This window comes from Amphiura filiformis, chromosome 13 (genome assembly GCF_039555335.1).
Source record: "Amphiura filiformis chromosome 13, Afil_fr2py, whole genome shotgun sequence".
NCBI classification, from domain to species: domain Eukaryota; kingdom Metazoa; phylum Echinodermata; class Ophiuroidea; order Amphilepidida; family Amphiuridae; genus Amphiura; species Amphiura filiformis.
The window spans coordinates 55,769,942-55,795,365 of record NC_092640.1 but is presented as its reverse complement, the minus strand read 5'-3'; the positions used below and the strand labels follow the sequence as shown (position 1 = coordinate 55,795,365).

The 25,424-nt window shown below is 37.7% G+C and overlaps 1 protein-coding gene across 1 annotated transcript in view; it reads left to right on the top strand.

Moving 5' to 3' along the window:
* LOC140168549 (FACT complex subunit SSRP1-like) overlaps window positions 1–25,424 on the top strand; it is a 98,366-nt gene that overhangs the window by 17,149 nt on the left and 55,793 nt on the right. The window contains 7 exon segments of the mRNA XM_072191950.1: window positions 1,855–1,927; window positions 5,800–5,941; window positions 6,481–6,529; window positions 11,922–12,015; window positions 12,017–12,064; window positions 12,567–12,889; window positions 22,780–22,921. Coding sequence (XP_072048051.1) covers window positions 1,855–1,927; window positions 5,800–5,941; window positions 6,481–6,529; window positions 11,922–12,015; window positions 12,017–12,064; window positions 12,567–12,889; window positions 22,780–22,921 — 871 coding nt within the window.

Below are 25,424 nucleotides of genomic sequence, written 5' to 3'. Positions count from 1 at the left end.
AATCCGAACTGGTTTGCAGTTTGCTGAAGGTCGAATTCGCAGGGACACCGCGCAAGTTATACAAATTAGCTCCCGGCGATACACTGCAGATCGCAGAACTGTGTGCATAGTTTACCACCACTCTGCCTAGCTATATAGTTATGTACAATACTGTAGGCCTATGAGTTTCTTATGAGTGCATGTCCATCTTAATAATAAGTCAGTTCGTACTTTTCATAAAACTACTTTTTGAATCATAACTTTCGTGACCGAGGATATCTTGCAACCACGTGGACGCTCGTCTGGCAAATTCTTAATGAATAAATTCGCTTCACGTAATGAGTAAGTCGTACTTAATTAGTCAGTTTTACCTCCGAGTAATGAAAAACTCTAACATGATCATGATTGGTCAATTTGGCTCCACGGAGCAAAAAGTCAGCTACTGGCGTAGCAGCTCCACGTTATGGCGGTTGCGCCTACATATCAGTATCCCATATGATATTTCTATTGCAAGGAAATTTTATTTGTTGTCAGGATTTATCTTAAATACACTAACTGGAAATTAAATACACTAATTAGTGAGGACCGGTATTTTGCTGTGGATATGTTTAACTGCAATTTGCGGGTAAAAAATTTGAAATCCAGAGTAAAAATTTTGATCATATTCAACTCTTTGAGAAAAAATTTATATAAAAGAATGCATGTATAATCCAGCTGCAATACAATGTACATTATTGACACACTATCACTCTCTTTATCTACGGCAATAATAGAATATCGATTTCAATCGAATTGAATACGATGCTCAGTTTTGAGTTTGTAGTTGACTACTAAGCGATCGATTGCTAGCCAATCGGATAGAACTCCTTTTCTTGCGTTCGGTGAAATACCAGTCGCCCGTCGCTCACCAACGGAGTATTAAATTTATATTTATCGAATAGGAAGTTGACACTGTGGGGGGTGTCCAGACCTGGAAAATATGTTTATTTCCCGATAAGAGAGATAAATTTTCCTCCAACTTGGCAGGATTTCCCACCATTTCTTATAATATTTATAATAATAATAATATTTATTTGAATTACTTGCAATACAAAAGTAACAAAATAACAGTACATTTGACTTTACAATTTCTTAAACAAAAAGCAAGTAATTCAGGATGAGTGAATGGGCTAAAAGTCCAAACACATAAGTGCCCACTCATCCTGCACATGAATAAATAGTTAAAACTCAAAAGTACATAAAATAGCAAAAAATACATTTCTCAAAATAAAACTGTTATGAAATCTTGAAACAAATATAGGCCTATACATAGAATACAGGTATTTGAAAGTATATAAGTCAAAGCATGTAATACCACAAGATCCTTTAAGCATATTCAAATAAAAAGATTTACATTCAGACTTAAATACAACAAGATTATTAACATGATGCAATTCAGAGGGAATTCCATTCCAAAGACGTGGGAGGAAACAAACATAGAATTAAAGAAAGATGAAGATTTGGCAGTTTGGTGCAACAGCCTAGAATTATCCAAAATACTTCTTTGAACCAGAGAACTAAAAGAAGCAGGCCCAATCTCATTGATTATTTTAAATCCTAAGACTAATCTTTGACACTTGTAAACATCCTCAAGCTTAATCAATTTAAGATCTACAAGCCTCTCAGAATATCTTATGTATTTCTTTGTCCAGAAGAAAAGCAAAATTTCCCTTCAAATGACCAAATTTCCCGGCAAGGAGCTCGCCGAATTGCCTGTTTTTTCCAGGCCTGGGGGTGTCTTTGTTTATACATCTAAACCCCCACAAAAATAAAGTCCGAACCTGCTTGCCTATTTCTGATATGACTTTTTGATCATAATGACTCGCCTTATTTCAGGAATGAGTATGGCCCTCTATTTGACTATGTTAGCGGCAAGAAGCTCAGAGTGAAGAACAGGGGAATGAAAGCGGTAAGCCAACCAGCATATGTAGTGTTACTTGCTTGGTTCAATTTACTATATTGGCTGTTCCGGTTGAGATCCATACACCCTATATAAAAGATGACTTTGTACTCTGATCAACTCTGGATCGTTAACATTGTGGATTGATGTAGAATTGCGTACATGATCAACATGATAACACGCTGCCGGTCCACTTGGCCTGAGGGTTATTGTTACTGTTAGAGCGCCATCACTTATTTGGTAACCCGGAAGTCAGTGCAGCATTCTAAAATCATATTGGTTTTGGCATAAAAGAATGGGAAATATAAACACATTTCTTTAAAACATATGCATTTGAAATGAATCTCCACAATAAACTAGCGTAGTATGCCGATGTCTTGGGAAGATTTGTGGTATTTTCAGTCCCGTTTTTCGGTAAGCTTAAAGTGGATATTTTTTGTTGGGGGCAACTTCCGTTTAAACGCTGTTTAAGGGCGGTGAAAAATCTGTTTAAACGTTTAGAGGAATAAACGGAAATCGACAGCCTTAGTACAAACAGCGTGAACCATGCTCTGGGTATTGCTTGACTGACGCATGATTTTGTGAATTTACCCAGGCGTATGTTGGGACTTTATTGACGCACGCAGTAACAAAAAACAAATAATTCTTGCCTATTACAAGCTGATCATAGCATAATCTTCCACACAGGGAGTGTGAATCTTAAATGGGGTTATCTGAATGGGTGACTCCATTTGAAATCTTTACTCCCTGTGTTTGGAGATTCAGGTCATGTCTTTCATAGGAGTGTATGGATTTCAACTGGAATAGCCCATACCATGACCAGTATGAGGGTTTTGGATATTTTACAATTGAAGACCTGAGCGCAAGAAGACCTTAAGTCCACTTGGCCCCTCAACATGTATACACTAAAGTTACGTATAGTTTCTTAGAGTTCTATTAATGTTTTTAAACATTAATAGAACTCATACATGTTCCAGTGTGAAAACATCATGAAAGGTTGTGAAAGATTTGTTTTGGCCCCTGAACATTTATAAAACATTACCAAACTATACGAAACTATACGCAATTTTAGTGTATACATGTTGAGGGGCCAAGTGGACTTACGGTCTTCTTGCGCTCAGGTCTTCAATTATTATGCACACCTATTGCAAATTTGCATTTGGCGACCTCTGTTGGTCGTATTTTTTCATAAATACTGGGAGTGGAATGGGGGAACAGTCATAATTGGGAGCAGTCAAAGAGTGTGGACTCGGTCGTGTTTGCAGGTCGCCCATGTATGCATAAATCGTGTACCTTTGTATTAATTTGCTATGCATCTGGCAAACTTTGATTCTCTTTGTGTACTATGTTTGAAAACCTTAGGGAACAAACCAAAAGATCGATGACGTCCTATAAACGTAACTAGTTTCGTTTCTCAGCCGACCCCCCCCCTCCCTGCCAGAAACGTAATAATGAAATGTTGAAAATTTGGACATAATAATAATAATGACACATTCTTCAGACCGATGTTTTTGTACAAACGTAATCAAGTATTTTAACCCCCTCCCCCCTAAACGAAACTAGTTTCGTTTATAGGACGTCATCGATCTTTTGGTTTGTTCCCTTACAATGTCTGGGCATCTTCCAGTGGTCTATTCCAGTTGAAACCCATACACACTCCATATGGAAGACATGACCTTTAATCTTCCACACATGGGGTGTTGATTTCAAATGGAGTCACATATTCAAGTAACCCCATTTGAAATACACACTCCCGGTGTGAGAGAATAATGTCACATCTTCCATAAGGGGTATGGATGTCAACTGGAATAGCCAAATGGGAAAGGCCGAAACATTATAAATTTGACTAACAATTGGGATTACATTTATTTGTGTGTTTTTTTGAAAAGCAAAATAATACAAGTTTGATTCACTCACTGGCTTAAAAAAATGATATTTACATAATTTTACACTTTGGCAAGAGTGGAAGTTTTACCATTTCAATATACACTGGAGTTTTCTACAAAATTTTGCTCCGCCGTTGACTAAACCGTTCATTTTCTCATTGTTCATTTTGGGTACAAAATGGTATTTTCGGACACGTTAACTTACAAACACCGTCAGAAAAAGGTAAGTAAACCAGGCCTCGAGATTCAGTTAGGCCACCAAGGCATAAACCAGGCCTCGAGATTCAGTTAGGCCACCAAGGCCATGGCCCGTGTTGCACTTAAGACTTGGCCTTGGTGCATTGCCCCTCAATATCAAAACATTCTGTGGTAAATAGTACACAAATATATACTGCCATGAGAGGTTCAGGTTAACCCAGAAAAATAAAGGATATAAATACAGGCCCAATTACTGATAATTACCCACTTTTTGGCCAATATTACTACCAGCTGGCTAAGCCCACCCCAATGATAAACCAAATTGTAATGTAATAATGTTATTATAGAACCTGCTAGCACACTTTTCACACCATGTTGATAGCTCTATACGGTATCAGCAGGGGATTGGAGAGATAAGTGGTTTTGATTTTGATTCCTTTTTCGTAGAGCAAGTCAAAATCCTATGGGGCATTCAGAGATGCCACTTTTCAGGAAATTTCAAAAAACTTGACCAATTTGAGAAAATTTTTGCTCTACCCTTCCTGTGATAGGGAAAAGTGCATTTTCAGGATTTTTCCATGTTTTCCAGGAAATTTTGACAACAGCAAGTGGCATCTCTGGGCATTATATGTGACTTCCCATGTCAAAACCAGACACTTTTGGGCAAGTTATCAATTTTGAGGTTTTTACATATCTTAAATATAGAAATATTTTGCTCCATAACACCGTTTTCCCCGATGAAATCGGACATTCCTAAGCGAAGATATTGAGTTCATAAGTTATGGTATTATAAAATTGGAAATTGAGATATCGGCCTTAATTATTATTGACATTGTTGAGAGTTGACAATGTTGAGAGTAGGAATTACATTGAAAATGTCTCAAAAATACAAGATGCCAGTTACATTCCGATCTGAAACTATCAGGCAATATGTGACCATCCATCACGAAGTGGTAGTAAAGTCGGCCCTAGATCATTTTCTGTTCATTGCAGATTGTGAAAGAATGCACTTTCAGCTTTAAAATGACACCTCAACCAGCTTCATCGGACATCTGGAAGTGAAGTTATGGTTCATCAAAGGTCAAATTCCTAATATATTTTACATAGAAATCCATAACTGTTTTTGATTGTATCTCAAAATGGAAAATGCTGACTTTACAACCAGTTTGTGGTGGATGGGCACATATTTGAAACATAAATAACATCACAAATTCGCAAAAAAACCCAAATTTTGAAAAAATCACCCGTGCAGATTTTTGGCTATTTCTCCATCCTGCCCAAAAGTGTCTGGTTTTGACATGGGGGCGTCACATATTGTTATACACGTTTTGCTTCTCATATAAAAGCCGCTGGAGCAAATTAAGCCTGATGGCATTCTCTTCTCTGGTTTTTTAGTGTCCTTGGGGCTAGAGCTAAGTGCTAGCATCATTCATGAATGACTGTTTGTGTTTTTAATGTGATAATTTGTTACATGTCATATTAATGATTTCAAAATGGATACATTATTCAATGCATTTTAAAATCATTAAATATAGAGTAAGACATGAACACATTTTATCACTAAGTTGCATATTAAAAATGTGATTTTTTTGTAAGTCAACCATAAATGATCCTAACACTCCAAGACAGAAAAATAAATAACCGAAATACCGCCTAAGAATGCCAAGCTTAGACGCAATATAACTCAAAATTGTTTTAATTGGTAGACCTTGAGTGTACGGTTGGACCAAGTCCTTTAACTCCCATTCAAAATTTAGGGAAAGGATTTCATTTTTTTTATAATACCTCTGTCTGTAGGAGGGTATAAACTACGACGAATTGATGGATAGCGACGACGAAGGAGATCACGACGCATACTTGGAGCAAATGAAACGGGAAGGCAAAGAAAGGGATGAAGATGATGAAGACTACGTTATGAACGATGACTCTGATGAATCAGGTATGTGAGCAGGGTGCAAAATACTTGGCATAAATTGATTTGGTCCATGCAATTTGATTTCTTTTCCACACAAGTCACTTCTTTCATGCCAATTTTCCCGCAATATATGAGGTTTACAATTCTGCGTTTATAGGGGCACGTTGGCGCAGCAGTACAGGCTCTGCTTTGTAATTGGTGGATTGCGAGTTCAAGCCCTGCCGGTGCCATCGTGTTGTGTTCTTTGGCAAGGCGCTTTACCTTACTTGCCTCTCTACCCAGGGGTGAAATGGGGAGCTGTTATGAATATTGTCCATTGGAGCATTTCAGTGGGTGGGCAAAGGGGGGACAAAGGGGGGGGAAGCCAACTTTCAAGGGGGCCAAACTTTGATGAAAATGGTCAAAAATGGGCTACAAAGTACAAAAAAGTGCAACAAATCTTACATATCAGGGCAGCCAGCATCCCACAGTGGGCAAGAGGGGGGGGGGCAAGACTTCTCACAGGGGCATTTTCAACATGTCTCGATTCCCACCTTAACAGCCACTTGTTTTTCATTTTTCAGATGAGGACTTTGATCCTGATGTTGGTGAGGCCAGTGATGTTGAACTTGAGTATGTATTTCTTCTCTTTATCATACCATTAAGTAGTTTTCCATATTTTCATTGGATAAGCGCCCAGTTTACTGACATGATATATCCGTATCATACCTGCTGAGCGCTCACATGCGCATACCGACACACTGTATCATGTTAGTAAGGACATATGTGACACGATCATTGGGGAAATGCTCGGCATGACAAATTACACAGCAAGGATTGTTTCATTATTAATAATCATGGCGTTTCAATAACTGGCTACAAAGCCAGTGTGCCTGCATTGAAACACAGATTTCACTGAGATTACCCTCTAGATAGAGAGAGGAAACATGGTAGCTTTTCTGAACAAAACTTACAGCGAAAAGCAGGTTTCAGTGTCTCAGCAGAGTTGGTGTGGAAGATAACCATGCTGGTTGAGCTCTCAAACTTTATTGGAGAATTAGGCCTACTTGATATCGAGGATTATAATCGTGTAGACGGGTAAAGTGTTCTTGACAAGAATTACTCCTGTGAATAAACATCAACTGCAAATATATTTTTGAGCACTGCCCCACCCATATCTTTTCATTTACTGTATTCTCTTTAATTAAAATTAAACCCCCCCCCATTTGCATTTTCCTCTATTGTCTGGCAGTACTGTGGTGCTCACCAATCATAGTAAATTTCTACAAATTGTATGTACTCTCGATGACAATGGTCCACTTAGATATCGCGAAATTGGCAATCAATGTTTGAAAATACGAGTACTCTATGGCATTTTGCAAGGGTGTGATTCTTCAGGATTTTTTCTGATTTCCTGGAGTAGGTAAAATTGCACGCTTTTTTTGTGATATTCCTGCTGGATTGAATAACTTTTAATTTTTTTTTTTTTTCAAGATATACCACACAAAAATGTTCACTTCTGACATTGTCAAACATACAAATAGGCCAAGCCTAAGTCGTAAATCTCAATCAAATTCTTCATCTTCATCACAGTGAATCTATGCATGCATATTCTTTGGCATACTTGTCATAAACCGTGTCCCCAAGTTTGATTTAAAAAAACACATTCCGCCTTAGCTTTTCAACTTGGGAAGGACTTTGAGACAAACTATTAAATCAAGATGGCCTTACAATTGTAGTTCCATCATTGTCTCGCCTGAACTTTGTTCAGGATGGGACTTAGTAATCACTATTTCTGTCTGTCTCGTCCGTCCGTCTGGTCCGTCGGGGGGTGTGTGTGTACGTGTGTGTGTGTGGATGTATGTGTGTCCGTCCGGAGCTGTATCTGGGGAACCGTAAGACTTACGGCGACGCTACTTGGTGGGAGGAAGGGTATCCAAGTTTGCTCCGTAACAGTATGTTTTCGGTGAAAAATATGCAAATTAACATAGCTAATTTGCATAATTTATGCGAAAATCAGCGCAAATTGATAGCGGAGTTTGTGGACAGACTATCTCAAGATCCGTCGGGCGCATGGTAACGAAACCTGGTGGCAGCTATGATACACATCTGCTGATCACCTGATTAGTTTTTCGGCGAAAAGTATGCGCATTTAGTTGTTAATTTGCATAATTTATGCGGAACGATTCTACAAATATGGTTGGAAATCTGAAGAAATCCGCCTTGTGGAGCTGTATCTGGGGGATTCGTAAGATCCTAAGACCTATGATGATGAAACGTGGTAGGGGGTAGTATGACCAGAGGATCTCAACCCGATTTGATTTTCAGCGCAAAATATGGTAATTAAGTACCTAATTTGCATAATTTATGCATAAAATGCAAAAACCTATTTTCTCGGAGACTAGGGGTCGCACGTTCTTCAAACTTGGTGGGTGGGTGCATCTTCACCCCAGACAGAACAAGTTTGTATTGGTTAGTGCGTCAAGGTCACCCGAGGTCATCCAGGGGCATCTGAGGTCAAATGACTAAAACTGTCGTATGGGCACGAAACTTGGTGGGTACGGTCAACATAACGTGGTAGGGGGTAGTATGACCAGAGGATCTCAACCTGATTTGATTTTCAGCGCAAAATATGGTAATTAAGTACCTAAGTTGCATAATTTATGCGTATTTGATGCGTATCAAGCAAAAACCCTTGTGAACAGCTTATCTGGAGATCCGTATGGGGTACAGTGGACGTAACTTGGTGAGGAGTAGTGGGGCCAGAGGTTCTTGACCTGATTAGATTTTGAGCGTAAAATATGGTAATTAAGTACCTAATTTGCATAATATATGCGTAATAAGCAAAATACCTTATGAACAGATTATCTGGAGATCCGTATGGGGTACAGTGCGTAACTTGGTGGGGAGTTGCGTGGCCAGTGGTACTCGACCTGATTAGATTTTCAGCGCAACATACTTTATCCAATTTCGTGAGGTCAAAGGTCACATACAAGGTCAAAGGTCAACTGAGGTCACCAAATCTTTTAATAACTAATTTTCAACTGTGCATCACATATCCAACTAACAGCTTGATCGATCATGTAATTAAGGAAATATGACGACTTTAAGATAGTCGCTTTCCATGTAAAGTATAGCAAAGTAGCACTTTCAATGAGTGATAACTCGTAAAGGAAGCATCTTTCTGTTTTGATTTATTTGATGAAATAGTTCTTTGGTATTGCCAAATTTGATTTTTCAGAGCAACATACTTTATCCAATTTCGTGAGGTCAAAGGTCACATACAAGGTCAAAGGTCAACTGAGGTCACCAAATCTTTTAATAATTAATTTTCAACTGTGTATCACATATCCAAATAACAGCTTGATCGGTCATGTAATTAACGAGATATGACGACTTTAAGATAGTCGATTTGCATGTAAACTATAGCAAAGTAGCACTTTCAATGAGTGATAACTCGTAAAGGAAGCATCTTTCTGTTTTGATTTAATACTTTGATAAAATAGTTGTTTGGTTTTGCCAAATTTTTGGAAGGTCATTACGGGGTCATCCGAGGTCACTCAGGGGTCATCTGAGGTCAAGTTATTAAAAACTGTCGTATGGGCATGAAACTTGATGGGTACAGTCAACATTTCAAGCCAAATTTTTGGAAGTTCATTTTGGGGTCACCAGGGGTCATCTGCAGGGGTCGCGCTAAGTTGCGTTCTTGCGCGCCACGCGCATTTTTTTAAGTTTGAGCGCATCTATTCATTTTTGCATACCAGTTCGGGGTTTTCATGCGCAGCGCAGAAAAATGAAAACATGTGAAAGAAAAATAAAAGCTTCGATCTCCAATATTTACGACCTGTCCAGAAATTATGTAACATAAAATGCAATAACATAAATGTTGATGTGAAGTCGCGTAGCATTGTAACATAATTTAAAAATAAAAATAAAATACACACCGCCAGCGTAATTTAACACAGATTGTGATATTGTCTAGAATCACTGATGAGTTTTATTGCAGTACTGAATGACGACCGCATGCTTGAGTTGGTAATTTCTAATTCTAGGGATCTGTAAGAAATGCTTCAAGGGTGGTGTGTAGAGATATGCCAGCGGTGAAATTTATGAGGCCGTAGTTTAAGAAAAAAGTGACAAAAATTTGCCCGTGAATTATGTTTTATAGTCAAAATACTCCAGTAATTCAATAAATATCATGATATTTGGCCTAAACTTGAACTCATTTGCAATGAAATGTCATTTTTTATTGAGTAAATCATGGCTTTTTTTCACTCGTGACATGTGACTTGCAATGCTGTTGAATTCTGCACTTTGTCAAGTTGAACTGCATTTTATGGAATTCGCCGAACTTTTATGGCATAAAGCAACACTTTTATAGCAAGTACACTGCGTGGGAACTTTCTTTAAAAGCCAGATAGTTGGTTAATAGCGAGAATCACGGCGTGAAAGGGAGATCGCGTTTTTGCCAGGCCTTAACTATTTAGGCCTACACATCATAACCAAAATCACAAAATCTGATACGCTGAGACGAATATACCTATTCGTCTCAGTTGAAACGGGCATTCAATACTTGACTAGAGAACCCCTCATTTTAGGATTTGAGCGCATATTTTTAACACTTTCAGGGGGTTCAGGGGTTCTGAGAACCCCTGGTTTTAAAACCTACATGTAGTGCTACCCCTGGTCATCTGAGGTCAAATTAGTAAAACTGTCGTATGGGCATGAAACTTGGTGGGTACAGTCAACATTTAAAGCCAAATTTTTGGAAGGTCATTTTGGGGTCACCAGGGGTCATCTGAGGTCAAATTAGTGAAAACTGTTGTATGGGCATGAAACTTGGTGGGTACAGTCAACATTTAAAGCCAAATTTTTGGAAGGTCATTTTGAGGTTACTAGGGGTCATCTGAGGTCAAATTAGTAAAAACTGTCGGATGGGCATTAAACTTAGTGGGTACACAGTCAACATTTAAAGTCACATTTTGGAAGGTCATTTTGGGGTCACCAGGGGTCATCTGAGGTCAAATTAGTAAAACTGTCGTATGGGCATGAAACTTGGTGGGTACAGTCAATATTTAAAACCAAATATTTGGAAGGTAATTTCGAGTCACCAGGGGTCAACTGAGGTCAAATTAGTAAAAAGTGTCGTATGGGCATGAAACTTGATGGGTACAGTCAACATTTATAGCCAAATTTTTGGAAGGTCATTTCGAGACCACCAGGGGTCATCTGAGGTCAAATTAGTAAAAACTCGTATGGGCATGAAACTTAGTACAGTCAACATTTAGAGCCAAAATTTTAGGTCATTTCAGGGCCACCTGGGGTCATCTGAGGTCATATTAGTAAAAACTGTTGCATGGGCATGAAACTTGGTGGGTACAGTACAGTTACCGGGACAGTTACAAATGTACCATCAGCCAGATAATCGTGCCCAGCCGATAACCGCCAAATTCATTTACCTCTCTACCAACAGTTATCGCAAAAGCAGGCGGTCACAAAAGCAGGCGGTCACAAAAGCAGGCGAGACTCGTGGTTCGAGAACCGCCTTGTTTTAAGACTTGGCACAAGTCTAAGCATTCAAAATCTTAAGTATAGGCTAAGGTGAAAAAAAGATGTTTGCTTGCCCTCAACTGACCGACCCTAATTTTTGAAATCAGAAAAAAGTGGTATTTTTCTATTTACTGTAAAAAAGAATACCGACCCTATTTTTGGAAATAACTGAAAAAGTTTTTTTTTCTTTTCAAATTTTTGCATTCTGAAGATGCAAAAAAAATGTATTTTAGAGCTTGTGTTCAACAATTTAGTTGTTTTGTAATGTTAGTTGATTCATTTTAACAACAAAATTGTCTGATTTTTCATATTTTGAGCCTTAATTAATACAAACAGTAGAGTTTGCTAGTAATTAACAACAAAAAAATCCAGACCAACCAACCCAATTGTTAAAATTCATTTGAGGGCAAGCAAACAATGTTTTTTTCTTGGCCTAAGAATTGGCTCATAATTTTTTTCTTTTGTGAATTTTCAGATATGTCAGTAATGCATCAGAGAGTTCCGTCTCTGATTAAGACTACACAGCAGGCAGCGATAAATCAGAGATGGAAGAAGGAGAACTGAAACGAAAAGAAGCACAAAGAAAGCAAGAAAGCTAAAAAGAGGGCTAAAACTGTCGTAAGTGCCATGTTTTGGGGTTTTTTAGCATCTTCATCTAGATTATATCAGATATTAATTGTCATGCAAATAAAAATACGATGAGTCTGTTGTCGATCAAAATCAAAATTCCATTCAAAATACTCAGGTAGATCATGTGAATTTTAAGAAAAATAACATAAAAGTGAATGTTTGTAAACATAAAAAATTAAATCCTACACCCCCTATGGAAGACATGACCTTAATCTCGCACACAGGTGTAGATTTCAAATGGTAGTCACTCATCAGGTACCCATTTGAAATGCACACTTCCTGTGTGGAAAGTATTAAAGTAAGGTCATGTCTTTCATAGGGGGTGTGTGGATTTCAACTGGAAATGGAATACTCCAATTCTTCAACATCTACATGGAGTGTCAATGTTATAATTTTCTCGCCGTCAAAACCTGCACCAAAAAATATTATTGGTCGCAGTATTATTCCAGGAATAGACAATAAATTATCTATATACATCTCTTTTGTTTAGTCCGAGAAACCTCGTAGACGCAGGAAGAAGAACAAGAAGGACGAAGATCCAAACAAACCAAAGAGGCCCCCGTCTGCATACATGTTGTGGCTTAACGAAAATCGCGAAGAAATCAAGAGCAAAGTGCCAGAGGGTGCCGGAGTTGCCGATGTCGCAAAGAAAGCTGGCGAGGTCTGGAATAACATGGAAACGGCAGAGAAAGAGAAATGGCAGGAGAAAGCATCGGAAGCCAAGCGGGATTGGCAGAAGGCGATGACTGAGTATAATAAGCGCAAGGAGGAGGAGGGAGGAGGAGATGAAGAGGAGGAGGAGGAAGAAGAAGGGTGAGTCATTGGGTTTTTAATCCCATGAGAACTACCTGCGGATTGGCCAAAAAGAAGTTTTCATTATCAATTGGACCAATCAGCAACATTGTAAGAATAATTTCACCACACAAAAAAATTAGTGTGAATTATTTGCAAAGCTCCATTCTGATTGGTGATTAAAGTGAAGATATCATGTAATTGACCAATCAGAGGCAATGTTAGATCGGCAGGTAGTGCTCCAGGGTTATAGTCCCAATTTTTTTTCGTAAGCAATTCCACATCTGTTGAATGACCTTTCACCCCAATTCATGGCTGGATTTATGGCAACATGATTGGCCCCCTGTGTAATCTTTTTTTTCTAGAACTTACTTCAAGTTGCTTGTGTATCCTCAAATGACTTTTATATAAATTTACATTTTTTGAAAATATTTCTTTTTCCTCTCAAAAGTTTGCCCCCATCGTAGATCCTGTGGTAAATCAAGCCCTACTCCCCTCATATGAAGTTTCATACAGGTGACTTAGTCCTTTTTGTTGATACAAGAACAAAGGCGAGTTATTATGTTTTTAAACAAAGGGTAAACTGATTTTAGCCCATGCAATTTCCATATATTTGTCAAAGGCCCATTCAATGATCCCAGCGTAAGTGTAACCAAATTACAATTGTTTATAAATTGCCTAAAAGTGAAGGATAAATCATTCAAATTGTCATTAGGTATTTTTGAAATGAAAAATTTGGCAAAGAAAGCAGTATTGACAGAGTTGAAGCCCAAATTACAGATTTGTGTAAAATGTCTGCTAAAATATTTAATACATGGCTTAACCACTAGCAGGTTATGTTGGCACATCTATGAGAGTAACATATGTGCCAAAACCTGAATTTTGATGATTTTACAATCCTCTCGGTGAACAAGTCACTGAATGGGCCTTTAAAATAGGATAATATTCATTTTTGTAATCCAAGAAATGAGTGCTATATTTTTAGCTCAATATGCAAAGCAAATTAAGATTATAGGCATGGTCCGTATTTCTCTATGTTTTTTTCTTTCTCTTGCTACATCGTTTGAGTAATGGAGCTGGTAATTTGAGGTGGCGATCTTTGCAAGTTTGTTCATGAAAGTTACTTATTTTGCTGGGAAAAAATGGACAGGAAGTATGCTTTTTCGAGCGATTTGTCAAGAAAAAATTGTGCAGTTTCACAAGAATAATCTCATTCCTAGATTACTTACATGCTACACCAGGTGTTTTAAGCAATATAAGTCATCTGTTACATGTTTACATTTTAGCTTTGCCAATGATGTTACTGTGTTTTATGGAGGTTTAGATTTGGAGCATGTGTATTTTTGCAGAGACCTCTCAGATATTTGTGAGGATAGTTTTACATAGTAATTATTTTTATGTGAGATTGTAAAATTCTAAAGCTCTTTAAAATATTAGACTTGTTTCAAGTCCTTTGGCGTCCATAGTTAGTGAATGTAAAATTCATGGAAGCTTTGCCACATCTTCCAAAAATTTCTATTACTTTCCAAAGTTTTGAAGTTATCTATTCTTTCAAGATATTTATTTACCATCATAACTTTGTGAAAATCTATTTGACATTTGAATTACTAGATTGTGGACTTTCTTATCATACTTTACCCCAGGCATACTGTGCACTACAGGGGTAGTGTTTGAGCAAAATACACACCATGCCCACAAGGTATACTTCCTCCCTAGCTCATTAAAAATTCTGACCTGACTAAAAATCTGAGGGGTACTTCAACCATAAGAGCATGAACAGAGAAAAAGTAAGGCGAAAGACTTGATCAAGGCTATTAAATATGCATAAACCACTAAAACCTAATGTCAACAGTAGAGTGTTTGTTCAAGTGCTTGACAAGGACAAAGTAATCAGGGTTGCCAAGCTCATGGTTTTGTAGCCATGGTTTGGGTAACTTTTGAAGATTTTCCCTGAGACTTCCAACAATTTCCTGTCCCACAGAAACAGATGGTTAAGAAAAAAATTGGGTGGCTTTTCAGCAATGCAGGTGCAATTTGGATGTCTTGAAGCCTACATTTATTTAACTAATTAACAGACACAGATAAATTTGGGGTAAACTTAGTAATTGGAATCCTTGAGAGCGTTCACATGGTAGATTTCCCCCCAAGTTTTTGTCCGAGAGCCGCTTTGCTCAAGCAAAAATTCCTCTGTGTGGACATGCCTAAAGACAAATATTTATTACTGCTATTATTCCTGTCAGTTTATACCTGAAGATATTTGGTGCCCATTCATTTATTTATTATTCATTAACAATTTATATGCAGAATAACCTCAGCACATTGCCTCCCTCCTGAGCAGTGGCATTGGGAGCTAGGGGGAAAGTTGCATCCCCTACACAGAAATTTCCAGTGATGAAAATGGGGATGGGGATCAGAGTATGTCATTAAAATGACTGAAAAAGGTCAAAAATTGACAAATGGGGACAGAGTTTGGCTTTACTCCCCGCACACTAAAATGCTGGCTATGCTGTTGTTCCTAAGGCCACCTTTGTTTCAGATGGACATTTTATTGTGAAAGGACCTATATGTCATTGCACAAGAAATACAATAAAAAATTTCCACATAGCCCCTGAATTAAAAGTATTTAATTATTTTTGTAATCACTCAAAAGCATTTTGTGAGAATTTTACATCCGAACTAATACACTTGTCAGTTGTATGACCCACCATACGACCCCCGGGAAAGGTGCGTCATGGGTGGGTCATTTACCACCATGATAATGACGAAGGGGACCGTCATTGGTAGCCGTTTGTCCGTCACGACTGTGACGATGGGGTGTGTCAATGTCAGTCAATTTACATAATGCAAGGCCATGATATCCCTGCTGTCAAAAGGCCACGGTCGACGCCGAAATCTTGCCGACCTGCAACATCAATCATGCATGATCATGATGATGCACACACGTGGTGATCCATCGGCATCATTGCCGCATCAAATACTCTCTACAGGCCCAACAGACTTTCCTTTTCACGTATTTAAAATAGACCTGGATTTAAAATACTTTCATTTTTTAATACGGATGTACATACCTTCTTCTGTCTTCAACAAAAATTTCAAAAACTTCCAGACAAATCTGAGGATTTAAGCTAATTTAGGAAGAAATTTTGATGTATCTGGGACTAATTTTTCTGTTCATAAATCAAAATGTTACATACAAAAATTAGATACGAGCGTGAAACACATGCAACATCAAACATTTACATAAAATCTCAAAGTTTCAAACTATTCAAGTTGCCGACGTGTCAAGGTTTATCTTAATTGCTTACCTTTTAAATTAAATCACTCATTTCTCACGAAAATAAAGCTGTTTGTAGCGCCTCAATCGCCAGGCTCAATCGGTCCCTGGGAAGCCCCCTCATCGTGAGCATCGAGTTATGCCACGTGGTGCAATTTACTACGTGCAAAATAATGCTTTAGACGAGCGAATGAAAAAGTAATAAAGGCCTGTGCAATAATTACGAGCCCCCGGGATGGGGGATTGCAAATGCAAACGACTCGCCAAAAATTGCTCCCCCTTGGCCCGCCAAAACTCCCCTTCTTGGCCTGCCAAAAAATCTTTCCCTCCCCCTCTGCACATGCCAATATGTGGGTTCCCAATTTGCATATATTGAACGTTCCTGTAGCGTTTCCTTAAGTCATTTTAGAGCGTGCGTGTTATGTAAAAGGTGGTCCGTAAAATGTGTGCCAAAATTTACTTCCCCCTCCCTCTCGGTTTGCCAAAAGATCTTTGACCCCCACCCCCAAAAAAAACTCTACCCGGGCTCATAATTATTTCATTGGTTGACAATCAAATCGGTCGATGTTTGAGATGTCATTTACACCTGTGGATTTTGTGATCGTGGGGCAGTAATCCAGGCTTCACCCAGGTGCATAATTCCCTACATAAATTAACAAGCACGTGGAGAGACTTGATTCTTTTTACCCAGTGGCGATTTTGTGATCAGAGTGTATGGGCAGTAACACAGATGCATAAAATTAAAAAGCACGTGGCGATCGAGGCTAGGCGTGAATGACTGAATACAATGTACATGGTGTACAATGTATGTACAATGACCCGGTTATACCTGGGGATTTTCTGGGGAGCAGTTACCCAGGTGCACAATTCCCTGCATAAATTAACAAGTAGGCCTACGTGGCGTGGTGAGGTATACAAAATGTAAATAGAAATGAAAATTCAAACATCACGAAAGTGTGCATAAGAGACGCACCATTAGACTTCAAGGGGGGGGGTACAGGAAGTTTTGAAAAAAAAAGTTTTGAAACTACATGAGCATGCTGTATATAAATGTTATTAACTGGCGGGCGATGTCGGTGTCCCCCCCCCACACACACACACACTATTTAAATTGGATTTTTGAGGAGCGCACTGGGCAAAACAAATTTGGGTCAACAATTCACAACTTCCGTCGGCAAAATTTTTTTTTCTGTCGGTAGAGATACAAGTTGTGCCCCCCCTTCACCCAGGTTCTAAAACCTGGCTACGCCACTGCTGATTCGTACATTTCTTTTTAAAATTCATAATCATTTCGGCCTTGGTAGCGTACGATGCCCGGGAAATCCCCTTTGAGGTGAGGAGTATGGAGTTGAGCGGCAAACATCTAAAGCAATGGTGTGGTACAATAATGGTAAAACTTAAACCGCGTTATAACAGCTTTATAATTTGATTCTGTTTGTTTACATCAGAAAAAGGTTCAGGGCCTGGCGTACTGTGATCTTTGACGGGGTTTGATCATTTTATTTTGATGGCCTGATTACATCAAAAGAAAAGATTGACGTTATAATTTTTTTTTTAATTTTTTTTTCGGCAAAATTCTCCACAAATATCAAAACTTTTAAAATGTCATTTTTTCACAGCAACTTTGTGCGCAGGATGATCAGCATGCAGCATTGAAGAGCTCTAATCTGGTTCATGTTATAATATACTTTGTTTACGATATGCTTCACGCAATACATGCGCCTCGACTTTTACAGGGTCTGGCATTTTTGACTGTTGTTGCCGCTTCATCATTAAATCCTCGGCATTATAATCGCATCGGTGGTGTTAAAAATAGATCACAACTTTTCCCAGGAACTTCACGAAATTCCTTGCTGCATGCGCCCAAACTGGGCGTAAACATAGCGTAACAGTTAGAAAGCTTTGTGGAAGGGGCGGATTTCTGGGTGCTTTTGTGCACACTCGAAAATAATGTGAATGTTGCCGTTTCTGTGCCCATCAGCTCCGCCCAATATACGATGACGCTGATAATTTGGGCGTGATGTAGATTTTTTTCCGCAAAAAGAATAATTGCAACGTCGGCGACCGTGTGTGCTTGATTTAGGAGAGTCATAGGACAGTCATGGTTCGTCAAAATCAGGAAATGGTGCGTCACAAAACTGACGAGAGGTACCGTCATTGCAAGTGAATGTCCGTCATTGTTGGGACGCTGGGGTGCGTCATGGTATATGAAAATCCGCCGCAGGTTGGACAAATGACGCTCCATTCCCGGGGGTCATATGGTGGGTCATACAAATGACAAGTGTATAAGTGCTATTCAATTTTTATGGGCGTTTTTATTTTACATGTAAAGTCTATGGGGGTGATGATTAGAAATGGACAGCAATATTGAAAAACCCTCATTTTGGGCCATTTTAGTCACTAAAATGACCATAAAAAAGAATAGCACTTAGTTCGGCTGTAAAATTCACACACAATGCTACCTTAGTGAGTACAAACATAATTAAATACATTTCATTCGGGGGCTATAGCAAAAAAAAAATTTCCTATACCTAAAAGCCTTAATATACGATCTTATAATATGAAATTGGTTAATTTTTTTCAAACCTGATTTTTTTTTGCATATTTGTAATTTTTACACATGTCCCAACTTTCACCTAAATGGAATCGGCCAAATTTGTTGTCTTTGTAGGTCAACAGAGCAAAGTTCAACATATTATCGTAATTTTAAAAATTATGATAATATGTCCTCCCATAGAACTGCATGTTAAATGGTCAAAATAACTAGTGGGGTTTCTTTCACTTTACCTCGTTATTTCAACTTAAAACGGACAGCAACCCTCCCCGGCAGTTATTACTTAATATTATTTCAACATTTTGAATAAAGAATAACAAAATTAAAATTTGACGGAAATCGTACATTAAGTCTTTAATGGTTATGGAACAAAGGTGGGGGGCCCTGTTGCACATAAATGACCTTTATATACATGTACATTATGCCACGTAAAATTAAAATTTTGTTTCACATCCCCACCATGAGAAGTGGATCTAATGTAACACCAAGATACTTGAATTCATTTGTATGATCAAGCATGTCATATTGTTGAACTTGGTAAGAATGTGAGATGCACCAAATACTATATTATTTAGTTTTATTGTTAATGTTGAGAGTTAACTCGCTTTTTATAAAACCAACTAGCAATATTCTTGACATAAATAAATAAAGAAAGGGTATAAACACAATTAAATACCAGTATATTAAAAAAAAAACAATTTGATATATTCAACGGTTATCTGAACATTATATTTACGTCAAATTTCAAATAACAATTGAGCTACAGCACCCTTGGTGCTCTTGTTCTGGAATAGATTTGTGAATCCATTGATAAACAATAATGTGGGTTCTATTTCAGGCTATATCTAGTAAAAGGCTTGTTTCAGGAAAACAACAAAATCATTTATTTCTGCATTGTTGTCATATTGGGCTATTCAGTTGAAATCCATATGAAAACATGACCTAAATCTTCCACACAGGGGGTATGAATTTAAAAATGAATGGGTGACTCCATTTGAAATCTACACTCTATGTGTGGGAGATTAAGGTCATGACTTCTATAGGGGGTGTATGGATTTCAACTTGAATAGTCCATTCTTAACTTTGTGCCACTATAATAAATTTTGCTCAAAATGTTTGTGGTGTTTCCTTATTACTGACATAATTTATTTTTGCATGTTATATCTTTCATATACTCCCCATGGAATAGATACTAGTAAGTCATGACCTAGTTAGCTATACAGAAACACTCTTTTACTGATATTATTTCCAGTTTGTGTGTTATCATTTTTGGCAATTTTTTATGAAGTCATTTTTGCACTTGCTGATTGATGCATCAGCATTTAGAGGCTCTTGCATTTTATGCTTTCCAATTTTGTTAATTATTATTATTATTATAGTTATTTTGTTGTTGTTGTTGTTGTTGTTGTTGTTGTTGTTGTTGTTGTTGTTGTTTATTTTATTATTATACCTTGTTTTGTAAGAAGGCAGCATGAATAATTCACCAGCTATCAAGAAAGCTATACATGTTCCAATATTTTTCTGTACATAAAAAAGTTCAGATTGATAAAACCAAGCTAAAAACTAGGGCTGTTGACTAGTAGAACGATAATCGTCAAATCTGAAGATCCAATGTCGACAAGTTGTCGACAAAGTAATACATCAGTAAAGTCAAAATACTGATGCAGTTAATTTATGGTAAATAATGGTGATGTTAAGCATATCTAAAACTTTATTCTAATATTTTAGTGACTAGTTTTTTGTCAACAGTTGTTCCATACTTGTCGACAATCAGACTTGTCGAAAATTGCTTTATCAACAATATTGTCGACAACAGTTCTCGACAAAAGCCCTAGTAAAAACTGATATGACTGTTTTTGCTGACAGTTTCATCAGTGAACCAAAGACTTTGTTATTGTTGTGACCCACAGCTGACTGGCGGGAAGTAATGTTACTTCCTGTAGTGATAACAGACTTAGTTGCTGTATCCCAACAGTGGATCATAAATGTGACTAAGGTTCTAGACCCCTTCATCTCTGTTCATAAAAAAAAAGCGCAGTGATTTATAGTGCGCTACGCAAAGGCACAACGCTTAGACGTTGATCCACAAGCCTCAGCACACTTTACAGGTTGTCGCTGACCACTACGGCCCACATCATTCCATAAACCATTAAGCAACAATTCAGGGACTTTGCTGCTTCAGGAGCGCACACCCTAGACATTCCACAAATAACCATCGCAACCAGGATCAGCTCCCGAAGTTTCAGACGGGTTACAATGAGACAAATTAGCAGTAAGTTCCTTGTCTAGGGGAATTTCAAGCTAATTCATTTTGTTCACGAGAGGCGTACTAGGCACCGCCAGGGTTCGAACCCGCAACCTCTCGCACACCATAGTCAAACGCCTTATCGATTGAGCTAACTTGACTGCATGACACCTTGCTCTTACCCATCATGACTCTATTTCCCTGTGAGATGTTTGATTCCCTCAATTAATAATATGATTTGCCCAAGCAAGGGGTTATCAACTAATTAATAATATGATTTGCCCAAGCAAGGGGTTATCAACTAATTAATAATATGATTTGCCCAAGCAAGGGGTTATGAACTAATTAATAATATGATTTGCCCAAGCAAGGGGTTATCAACTAATTAATAATATGATTTGCCCAAGCAAGGGGTTATCAACTAATTAATAATATGATTTGCCCAAGCAAGGGGTTATCAACTAATTAATAATATGATTTGCCCAAGCAAGGGTTATCAACTAATTAATAATATGATTTGCCCAAGCAAGGGGTTATCAACTAATTAATAATATGATTTGCCCAAGCAAGGGGTTATCAACTAATTAATAATATGATTTGCCCAAGCAAGGGGTTATCAACTAATTAATAATATGATTTGCCCAAGCAAGGGGTTATCAACTAATTAATAATATGATTTGCCCAAGCAAGGGGTTATCAACTAATTAATAATATGATTTGCCCAAGCAAGGGGTTATCAACTAATTAATAATATGATTTGCCCAAGCAAGGGTTATCAACTAATTAATAATATGATTTGCCCAAGCAAGGGGTTATCAACTAATTAATAATATGATTTGCCCAAGCAAGGGGTTATCAACTAATTAATAATATGATTTGCCCAAGCAAGGGGTTATCAACTAATTAATAATATGATTTGCCCAAGCAAGGGGTTATCAACTAATTAATAATATGATTTGCCCAAGCAAGGGGTTATCAACTAATTAATAATATGATTTGCCCAAGCAAGGGGTTATCAACTAATTAATAATATGATTTGCCCAAGCAAGGGGTTATCAACTAATTAATAATATGATTTGCCCAAGCAAGGGGTTATCAACTAATTAATAATATGATTTGCCCAAGCAAGGGGTTATCAACTAATTAATAATATGATTTGCCCAAGCAAGGGGTTATCAACTAATTAATAATATGATTTGCCCAAGCAAGGGGTTATCAACTAATTAATAATATGATTTGCCCAAGCAAGGGGTTATCAACTAATTAATAATATGATTTGCCCAAGCAAGGGGTTATCAACTAATTAATAATATGATTTGCCCAAGCAAGGGGTTATCAACTAATTAATAATATGATTTGCCCAAGCAAGGGGCTATGAACTAATTACACCTGAAAATTTCCTAACTCTACGGAAGATAACATTTTTTCTGCTACATTATAATTTACATGTTTGTCATTTCAAAAAGTGATAGATTTTGTCATTTTTGTCTTCTCCACCTTTACTGTGAAGCTTGCATGAAGAGTTGTTTGTTTTGTTGTTGTTGTTTTTGTTGATGTTGTTGGTTTTTTTTTGCTCTTCACTTTTTCAAACCATGCAAACAAATTTTGGGTCAACAAATCACAACTTCCGTCTGTAAAAAATATTTCCGTCGGTACATTTACAAGTTGTGCCGGTGTGCCCCCTCGGTTCCAAAATCCTGGCTACGCCACTGGTCAAACATGCATTTACAGATGATCTTATTAACACCATCCTTGATTGGTTCAAAATTGGACACAATATTCATTTTGGCCAATCGGCAAGTAGTTCTCATGGTGTTAAATGTTGGTTTGTTTTGCAGTACACCAAAGAAGAAGAAAGCAAAGAAGGAGAAGAAGACATCTCCAAGTCCAAAGAAGTCGATGGCGGGATCAGGAGCCAATTATAAGAGCAAGGAATACATTGAGTCTAGTGAGTCATCGTCGGATGAAGACAAGAAAAAGGTAAGTAGAAATGAGGCATTTATAATCATTTTATTGTCGAACACACTATTGATTACGAGCTATTCATACACTCCAGTGGCGTGTCCGGGGGGAGGGGGGCTTTGGGCTGAAGCCCCCACAATTTGTTTAAAATCATGTAAAATCAGCTGTTTTTTGGCGATTTCAGCCATTAAGCCCCTCTGAGCCCCCGTAGGAACAGATCCTGGACACACCAGTGCACTCCTATATAGTGAGAACCAATTGGGGTAAATGTTAGTAAATTACTAGCCGTGCATAAATATTGTATAATTGCCTGGGCGTGCACTTTGCGTAGTATGGGCATTGCTGTCGGACGCGTTCATTTTTCTTGCAAGTGGATGCATTTATACTTGCTTGCATTTTGCAAAAGTATAAGTGACAATTTTGTTATAAAAATAGCAAAAATCACAGGATTTTTTTTCCTGTATGAAATGGGTTAATAAATGTACAACATATTTTGCTTGAGAAATTGTACAAAATGTGCCAGCATCCACTACTCAAAATATTGGACCTGCCTGTCGTCTGTCGCACGATAGTAAAAACACAAATTCCTATTGTTATTTCTCTAATAATTATGTTATTTCTCTAATAATTAATTAGATGATATTTTTACTATAAATCTTGTCACAAAAATGATAAGTCAGAAAGTCAGCTTGCAAACGTAATAAATTCTTATTCAAAAGCAAGTGTGATCTTTCATGCATTTAAGAATCTGAAGTTGTTATTATCAGGGGTGTGAATTCTCCTCTTTCAAGCTGAATTCCTCTTTTTTGAACAAAGTTCCTTTTTTTTCAGTAGAGGTCACTCACACCCCTGTATTATCTGAGTTGATGAAGCTGTGAGTCATGCTAGGTAATGACTGGAAACAGGGAGTGACCATTTACAGGATTACTGTTTATAGAAGTGTAAGGGAGCCCTCATGTAAACTTGTATTCTGTGTCCAAGTATTTTTGTTGAAGAGAGCCCTCTATAGACAATAATGCAGTACTTCCAACATTTTTGTGGTTCCCAAAATAATTATGTACAGTTTTCAAAATAAAGCAAATGTTTGACATGAAACAAGGATTATAAAAAAACGGCCAAAGTACCAGAAAATTGTCAGGTTAAATAGAGAATAGATAGTTAGAGATGAGGTTGTTGATTGGACCATCCCTTCTTTCATTCTGGTTTCTGTAAACTTGTTGGTTTTTGTTTTAAAGGCTAATGAAAGTCAATGTTGTGTTTCTCGTAACCAGGGACTTCCTTTTGAAAATGAGAGAAGAGCTGTAGAATGCTCTTCTGGTCTCTTCAAGAAGAGTTTTAGAAGAGCTGTTTACACCTGTAGCCATTAAATCATAAAGAATTTAACTAGTCATCTAGAGGAGCTATAAATCGCTCTTGCAAATGCAACTTATGAGCTGCAGAGGAGTGATTGCTCTCACTCCTCTCACAAGGTACCCACCTGTGTTGGGATTTTTTGCAATGCCAAAATCCCGAAACAATTTTGTATTTTGTACAAATTTAGTTTTAAATTGACACACAAGCACATGATTAATCAACCTGTTCCAAAATAAAATAAAACTAAAAATAAGATTATGTCATCAAGTTGAGGTATAATTAATTGGACATTACCCCAAGGAGGGTGACTGCTTTGTGTCCAATGTGGTCTGTCATTTACACCACAACTGGCATTTGATGGCCTTTTTATTAGTTAGAGAAATCCTCGTATAAATAGGCCTACATGGAAGGTGAAAGATATTTTGATAAATACAAATTTGTGCAAGCCCCTATGTTAATTTGATTAGGGTTGTGTTTTAAACACAATATTGGAAGATATACAGCGCCTCTGTGGCGTGCTTTAAATGTTGATGAAATGGCTGCTATTTTGTAAATAATTAAATGCTGGCAAATGAATAATGAAATGGTCACCTCATTACGCTTGGATCCTGATGGGACAAGGCTCAAACAAAATTCTGAAGCCAGACTAAAAAGCTTAGATATTAGCATGATGGCCTGTATGGAAAGAAAAGTGAGAAATAGATTTGAAGATACAGTCAAGGGAAAAGAAGACCGCTCCCAGCAAATCAAGTAATAATTTACTGCCAGCCTTTGGGTAAAAAAAAAGGGGATAAAAAGGAGATTTTTTTATTCAATCTCACCTGCCACTGAGGCATTTGTCATTGTGTCCCTTAAAAAAAAGAAAAAAAGAAAATATGATAGATGTGTGCAAAATATGATAGATGTGCACACAAAAACAATGATAGAGGTGCTTGTGCCCATCCAGATTTCCAAATCAGCTGTATCTAGGGGTAGGTTGGAATACACAAACTGTAAACAAGTGTCAAGTTCAACTTGAGCGTAAAATCTCCTTCCGATCCAAGCACGTCTTGTGCAAGTACCAAGAAATCATGTTGCGTCATAAAAGCAGTTTATTGAACCACTTTGTCAGTGGACCATAGGAGTCTTTATCCCAATGCTGTTGGCTGTTTGTCTTGCATGCTGTGAT